An 8,145-nucleotide genomic window follows, 5' to 3' on the forward strand; every position below is an offset into this window, starting at 1 on the left:
GACACATTCGAAAAATCCCCCCGGACGTCCCCGGATGCCCTAAAAAAGAGGACGGTGTCCGGGGAAAAGAGAACGTATGGCAACCCTACGTGCAAGTGTATTTTTTGAATAATATTTTATTTTCTTTTTTTTGCTGTCTCTATTATTTCATGTAATATATTTTCCATATAGCATAATTATTTATGTAATATATTGTATATTAACATAATTATGTTTACTTTTTCATTATTTTTTTTTCCTTTTTCAAATATATTATTAACAATTTATCTGTATATATTTTTTATTAAAATACATTATTTTGGATTATTATTTATTGCTACATTATGTATTGAGTTAGAGACAGAAAGATAAACGAGAGTGAGCGAGAGAAAAGTTCAGATGGCGTTACCGACCAACTTACTTATTTCGCGCATGCGCACTCCGTTTTGGCCAACACTAACATCAAAAGTGCCGACAGGGAGTTGCGCTACTGTATATACTGTGCCAGTAACGTCAGTCGGAAAAGATAGGCTATGTATATATATATATATATATATATATAAAGTAATATAATATTCCTTTTTATATCGAATTACGACATTTAATTTGGAGCATATTCAACTTGTGCAGCTATACTTTTTAATCATAGGACGTATAGTGCAGTAATCTATGAATTTAGGCGTATTCAACAGAGTTAATCTCAAGGTATTTATAATTAAATAGATATTTATAATTAAAAATTGAACTATATCCGATATTAATTATTATATTTAGTTTTAGTTATGGAATTATAGGAAAGAGAGGGAGAGAGAAACTTTTCTTATTGTTATGTATTATTTTTACTGTTACAAACATAGAAAAAGATATTCATATATGGATATATCTATTTTCAGGACTCCCAAGGAGGAATGTATTCAGAATGGGCTTCACTGAGCACTCTGATCCAGCAAGGTTCGGAGGAGAGCCAAAGCGTACTCGAGAAATTTCCGCCTGGCGCGGGAAAAGAAGTCGCATTGTCCATAGTACGCCAACTTGCTGCAAATCTCGGTATCACTCAAGCGGCAGAGCCTAGTCCACTCTCGACCGACAAAGAAGTCCAATGGTGTATGGAAGTGATATGCTTTGGATTGTCATTACCGTTGGCTGAACACGACACTGTCAGAGATTGCGTGAACATATATTGCGAGTGGCTGTCAGCATTATACTCTACGCCAAAAATTTCTGTACCCAGACCAATCATAGATGATTCAAATTTTTATGCCAGAAGAATCATAAGTCATTTTCACAATTTATTCGTACCGAGAAAAGGAGAAGGTAGGGCAAGACTCGTTTTTATCTATTACTTGTCAATCTATTGCTAATAATCTTTTTTGATAATGTTTATTTTCTTTCTCAAAGTCTGGCCTTTTTTGTATCAGGATCTAGGTAATTTGTGATGATATCAAATGTACTTTTTCTTCAACACTTATTTGTATTAATGCACACATTTGCTATAGAATGGCTTATTAATATCTATAATATTAAATATATCTTCCAACAAATCTTTTTAGGTACAGATACGATAAATCGACAAGCTGTGCTATGCCATCGAGTGCTTAGAACTTTGCAGCAAATTGCGAGAGGTCCAGCAATTTTAGAAAGAGAAACATGGGAAAGTCTATTATTATTTCTCATTGGTATTAACGATGCGTTATTAGCACCACCGGCAACTAGAGAAGATGCAGGAGAACAACTGTGTGAAAGAGTGCTTGGTGTATTATTAGAGGTGCATAAATGTACAACAAAATAAGACTAGCAATTAGACTAAAGTAATTTATGCAAAACAATTTTTTTTTAGGTGTGGCTGGTTTCCTGTGAACGCAATTTTCCTTCGCCACCTTTATGGCGTACGTTACGAGAATCCTGTTTGCGGTGGCGTCACAGATTAGCTCTAGTAGAACAATGGAATCGTGTATGTCTTGCTCTTACAGCGAGATTGCTACAAATCATGTATGGAGCAATGTTTCCCGAATTGAAAATAAGTATGTATCTTACATAGACTGGTTTTTTGCATCAAACAAACAACTTTGATTAATATAATAATAGCTTGGACATTATTTGCAATATATAATATGTTATTACAAACAAAATCCTATTTTTTTAGGTGAGGAAGATATACAATTAGTACCGCCTACTATGTCGGATGAAGCGGTAGCACAAGCGTGGTACAGACTGCTCCGTACTATTGGCGATCCCGTAGATTTATGTAGACCCGCTGTTGTCTCGCAAACACAAGCATTTCTGCAATATGCTATCGCCAGTCCTAACGTTATAGATCCGTGTCAACACCCATGTCTGCAAAGTTTACCGCAAATATTTTTGAAAGCTATAAAAGGCATAGCAGGTCAAGTCGATGCTTTTCTCGGTAAGTTATATATCTCGATTAAATATTAAAGTAATATAAAAATTCATAATCTATTTCAAAGAAACAAACTTGTAAATTATACACAATGGCAAGATGGTATCGAATACCTATTTATAAAATTTGTTTCCATAAAACTTGCACACATACACGCGTACTGTCGGCTTGTCACGTATCATCATGGTGGCGGTTGCACATTGTCGCGAATATTTTTTAGGAGTTTCACAGGCATGCTGTTGGGAAGAATGTTGCGTGTCCAACATTACGTCGGGGAATAGCGGTATCGGCGGCGGGGGTGTCGGATGGGACAGGTCGAGCGGCAAGGAACAACCTCAACCTTCCCCCACACCCCCGACTCAACGCAGACTTGCCAAAAGTTTCAGTGTCACTCCTTCTGCAGTCACTAAGGGTATCTCAATGCAATACTTTCTTTCGCTGATATATCTCTGATAGTATATTGCTCAATCAATTTTACTTGGTTGTCTTTTCTGCAACGATCTAAAGCTAAAATTACTGTAACAATAGCACCCGTTTTGTATCATAATCTTTTCTTCATACTATAAGTTCTATATTTTGTATTATATTATATATTATTATTAGGTTTTACTTTAAGAGTTAATGTTAGAGTCTTTAAGTCAATTTAGATTTTAATATTCCATTTATTACTAGAACGAAATATTCTATATATATGTATACACGCACATAAATATTTTACAGGAATTCCGAAAGCGTCTTTAATTGGATTAACGACAAGCCGGGTATCTAGTACACCGCCAATGTTAATATCAAATTCCGGACCATCGTCCGCTTCGAGTACAGCATGTAATTTTAATTTCATAACTTTACACACACACACACACACACACAATTACATTACAAAAATATTTCTCCTTACTCACATAACTATAATTTATAGCTATGACCTCACTTGGCCAAGATATTAGACCTCCTTTAGCACCAGGACGTCCCAAGTGTAACAGTATACTGCATCTTTTCGGGGAATGGTTATTCGAAGCTGCCTTTATAGGTACCGATGGTTGGTCGCAGAACTTACCGCGTAAATATTCAATTGTATATATATAAAATACAAAAATTATTTTATGTAAAATTCTGCGATTATATAATTGTATCACGTCGGGTTAGAACCGTCGGGTGCTTCAAAACGTCCATCCTCGGTACTCGTGGACGGGCCGAGTTCGTTACAGGAAACTGTGAGTGACGTACCATCGACACTTTGCATTGATCGCTACGAGTCTGGTAGAGCGGAGGCATTGGGTGCTCTGTGCAGAATTTTCTGCGCTAAGAAAACAGGCGAGGAAATCTTACCTGTGTATTTGGCTAGATTCTATCAGGCCATGTATCACGGCCTCAAGGTTGATGAGGTATATGAGCTCTTTTTCGTTTTTTTGTAAATGGATTTAGAAAGATAGTGGTACAATTCAAATTTTTTTTTTAGACCCGCGAATGTGGCGAAACGTTAGCGAGTATTTTGCTGAATTCAGCTGACTTGTTTCGTCTCGATTTGAACGGTGTACAAGTTTTGGTGCCAGCCGTGTTATCCGCCCTGGAAGTGGTTCTGCCGGACAAAGATTTGAAGCTAAGATCTAATGTAGTCTCGAAACCGGATTTGAGAAGGGCTTCAATACATTTGTTGATATCGATGTTAACATTGCCCCTGCACTTTCAGGTAGATCAAAATGTAATTTATTGAATACAGATTGCATTGTTGAAACTTATTAGGTTCAGCGTGATTGCATTGTCACATGAAGAGATCAACGTTTGAATCTCTCGTTTTTACAGAATCTTGCCATTAAGGAACTTCCCACATTTCCGAGCACAAATTCTTTCGAGAGAACTCCTGTAACATTTGTACAGTTGAAATCAAGGCTCATGAATTTACTCATAAATGCTTTGCAAGTAGAGACTGATCCTCAAAATACACACATGTTGTTGGGTAAGTTAATAAAGAATTGAGATTGTTTATCTCTCGCCTCTTGCGTTCTCTCAATATACTCTGTGTGTGTGTGTGTGTGTGTGTGTTATTGATATTTATAATCTTTTAATTAAAGAAGAATAAATGTAATACAAATAATTTTTAGGAGCTTTGTTACTGAGTGTGCAAGATTCTGCAGCAGCGGAAGAAGTAGAGCAGGTCACGCAACCTGATACAGTAGCTAATGATTCGACATCTAATTTATTATCTTCAGGTTTGTTTTTGATTCTTAATGATTAGCTTGCGTTTGATTAAATGCACTGTTCTGAGTTATTTAGTGTTAATTCTCCTGTTTATGTCCAGATTTTATAAATGACCACATGACCATAGGCGTTATTTTTTATGTCCATATCGAAAAGAGAGAAAATAGTATAATTATTGTTTCATTTTTTACATTATTTTAGGACATAAATATGAAGAATCTTCTTTGTCAACAGTGTTTATAAAGAATATAAAAAATTCAACGATATAATAAAAATAATTTGTCAATCTAAAGAAATAATTTTATTATTTTTTAAAATATGAAATAAGAAACATACTGTAATGAAATTTGATAAAATTATTTCATTAATGCTTATGATCATGATGGGCTTCTTTCTGATGCCAATAAAGTAGCAATATCTCTGTATGCTGCTACTTTGTTTAATACAGCAATTTCTCATTAACATTTATCAATAGCTTAATAAATGGGGGTAAATAAGTATGTGAGGACGCAAATATTCGAATTACATTGCTTAAGATATCACCTCTCATTGTATCAGCTTTACACATGCTTATATATGAAATGTTAATTTTTTATCGTTACTTCGAGTTGTGTTCTGTTGTGCATTTTGCTATTGTACTGTCTTATCATCGCTTAATATAGTCACCAGCAATTCAGCCAGTCAAATAAGTATATCCAGCGATCAGCGATCAATTGGCGATGCCTCTGACATTGCAACTCTTCAAGAGGAATGCATTGCATTCGGTAAATACAAATATTATTTATCTTGCTACACATGCTCATAAAAATCGCATTGGAAGACATTTAGAGTATGAGTATTTCATTTCTATTTGTCGTCTATGTTTTGCATTGTTATATTCAAAGTTACAAAAGGATATGTAGGATTTTTTACAATTATAAGTGTATAGTTTTGTGTAAGATACATTTGTATATATACAAAACACACATGTACTAAATGCATAATTATTTTCTGTAGACTTAACGATTAAATGAAGGTGATATTTTTGTAGATTCTGCCCATGCTCTCTTTGTACGAGCAACGTACTTAGTGTGTCATCGTTTGATTTCGTCGTGGAAGATTGATCTAAATATCTCTTTAGCAGCATTAGAAATGCTATCGGGATTAGCACGCACACGCATTCGCGAAACAGGTAATAAGACTAAGGTACACAAAGAATCATATATATTTCAGACTTTAACAATATATTTATATGTATTATATTTTATATAACAAGTATGATACTTATCTCCATCTTGTTTTTAATAATTCTGCATGCAGCAAGGAAACTTACAGGTTCGATATCAGTTAAGAATTGACAGATCTAATAAAACTCGCTTGAAAGCGCACATCAAAGCATTGTGTTTGTCGCAGATGCTCTGGAATGCAAGAGGGCGGTAAAATGGTTGTGCGACTATATTTCATATCAATGTTGGCGTCCACCACCCGCACATTCTAAGGATCTTCATTCTTCTATCGTCGCAGCATTCAATTGCTTAACAACTTGGTTAACTGCTCATCCACAATTATTACAGGTTAATGATTATTCTTAAGAACTGATTTATATTAGAAATTTTTTCATGTGATATTTTCTACATTTGTTATGTTCTTTTTTTGTATTAAAGGACAAGGACTGTTTGACTACAGTATTAGAAGTCGTTGAGCTTGGAGTGTCCGGCACTAAGAGCGACCCATCAAAATGAAGGACGAAAAGGAATTAAAACCTGCATCTATGCGCGTAAGAGATGCCGCTGATGCGCTTCTCACTATTTTATTGGAACAGGTTTGTTCAAAATACAAGAGATATTTAAATCTATGACAATGTGAATTAATTTGAAAGAGATAAGAAACTTGTAAAAATATTATTCTTATATATTATTCTTTTAATATTATTCTAAAAATGAATTTTCTTCCTTTTCCATTAGGTTGGCTATTTTCCGAGCGCTTGCGGAGCGCAATCACTCTCGTCGCTATTGGATGAAGTGTCTTTGCTTCGACATTGCAACAGCTGGACCGGCGGACGCGTGGCACGACAAGCAGCAGTCGAGAGATTTCGTTATTTTGTGTCTGAGAACGCGATCGTGTTGGCCTTATTGGAGGAGCCTCTGGGAAACGATCAGGATCCCCAACCGACGGTGACAGTCCTGATCCGCGGACCGTTCGGTAGACACGCGTGGACGATGCAGCTCCGTCATTTGCCGCGTCATCGATCCAGCATCAGAAGTATAAACAGCAATCCCGGACGACCTTTACCGTTGGCGGAAGCCGCACCGCGAACAGATTATAAACCGAGATTTTTTCCGGATAACGTGGATCGTATTCCTCACTGTAAAGTGTAAGTGGCTTGTTTACATCAGGTAGTAAAACAGGACTCGGACTTTATATTCTTTAATTACATTTAAATTAAGGCTGCAAATATCCGAATAGACGTATCTCCTTCAATCTAATTCAAATAAACACAAAGATATAAAATTTCTGAAATTATATATTTTCTGAAGTTTGGAATCGCGCTTTAATCGGAACAATATTTAATAATCTTTGCATAATCTTCGCATGACAGGGATGAATCGATACCGAGTCTCGAGGCAGTTATGAGCGATAATAATGCGGTACGAGATGAGCATCAAATTCTCGCACAGCTTTTAGAACGTCAAATAACACTCGAATCGAAAAATAACAATAGTAATGTCAAGACCATGGAAGACAAAACTGACGAATGTGTACCGCCCCAAGTCTGTCACGAATTCCAAACAGCCCGTCTATTTCTGAGCCATTTCGGTTTTTTAAATATGGAACCTAAAGAGAACGAGGATTCCAGAAGCAGCGGGCTCATCGCTCTAGATCCAACCATTCCCGGATTCTGCACAGATTTAGAAACATTGGACAATATTAGTCCACGTACATGCGACACCGTTCATATCTTTTACGTAAAAACGGGTCAAAAATCTGCCTCCGAAATATTGTTAAATGTGGTAAGATATCTTTCCTGATTTTTTCTTATATTAATCATATTTTATTATAATTTATTTGTTTTGCATAATGTTACTTTAATGATTCAATTTTCAAAAACCGATTGTTTTTGTTATCTGTTAAATATTGTATTAAATATTGTCTTTGAGAGGAACGATATAATGTATCTATTAGAAAAAAATGTAAAATTTTTATACATATCTGCTCTTGCATTTATAGCTGCACGAAGAAAGTGTATCGTCAAACTTCTTGGAATTTTTGAGCTCTCTCGGTTGGCCCGTTTCTGTATCTGCTCACGCAGGCTGGACGGGTCATGTGTCCACTTCGTGGAGAGTAACTGCACAAGTGAACGTACCACAACCAGCTCATAGCAATCACGGCGGGGCGTTTTATAACGGTGACACTCATGTGCTGTACTGGGCGGATGTGAGTTCAGAAATTGCATTCGTTGTGCCTACACAATCGTATCTTATAGCCAGCTCGGATTCATTAGAGGAAACCAGTTATAACAGCGATACTAGTAGTAGTGGACAAGGTAAATTTTGAATATAGAAGATACTAAAAAAGTAGTCTTTTGTAGG

At 35.9% G+C, this 8,145-nt stretch overlaps 1 protein-coding gene across 1 annotated transcript in view; it reads left to right on the top strand.

Moving 5' to 3' along the window:
- The first annotated feature begins 347 nt into the window (after positions 1–347).
- The window catches only part of LOC115241584 (ral GTPase-activating protein subunit beta), a 10,033-nt gene continuing 2,235 nt past the window's right edge, over positions 348–8,145 (top strand). Inside the window, 22 exon segments of the mRNA XM_029817397.1 lie at positions 348–684; positions 873–1,293; positions 1,378–1,404; positions 1,530–1,744; positions 1,817–2,000; positions 2,123–2,383; positions 2,598–2,789; positions 3,098–3,202; positions 3,297–3,437; positions 3,524–3,762; positions 3,837–4,067; positions 4,181–4,334; positions 4,480–4,587; positions 5,239–5,340; positions 5,607–5,747; positions 5,876–5,890; positions 5,969–6,129; positions 6,220–6,280; positions 6,283–6,377; positions 6,520–6,929; positions 7,155–7,566; positions 7,784–8,099. Of these exon segments, the coding sequence (XP_029673257.1) occupies positions 649–684; positions 873–1,293; positions 1,378–1,404; positions 1,530–1,744; positions 1,817–2,000; positions 2,123–2,383; positions 2,598–2,789; positions 3,098–3,202; positions 3,297–3,437; positions 3,524–3,762; positions 3,837–4,067; positions 4,181–4,334; positions 4,480–4,587; positions 5,239–5,340; positions 5,607–5,747; positions 5,876–5,890; positions 5,969–6,129; positions 6,220–6,280; positions 6,283–6,377; positions 6,520–6,929; positions 7,155–7,566; positions 7,784–8,099 (4,027 nt within the window). The 5' untranslated portion in view covers positions 348–648.

Source organism: Formica exsecta, unplaced genomic scaffold, assembly GCF_003651465.1.
Source record: "Formica exsecta isolate Colony F162 unplaced genomic scaffold, ASM365146v1 scaffold500, whole genome shotgun sequence".
Classification (NCBI taxonomy): Eukaryota; Metazoa; Arthropoda; class Insecta; order Hymenoptera; family Formicidae; genus Formica; species Formica exsecta.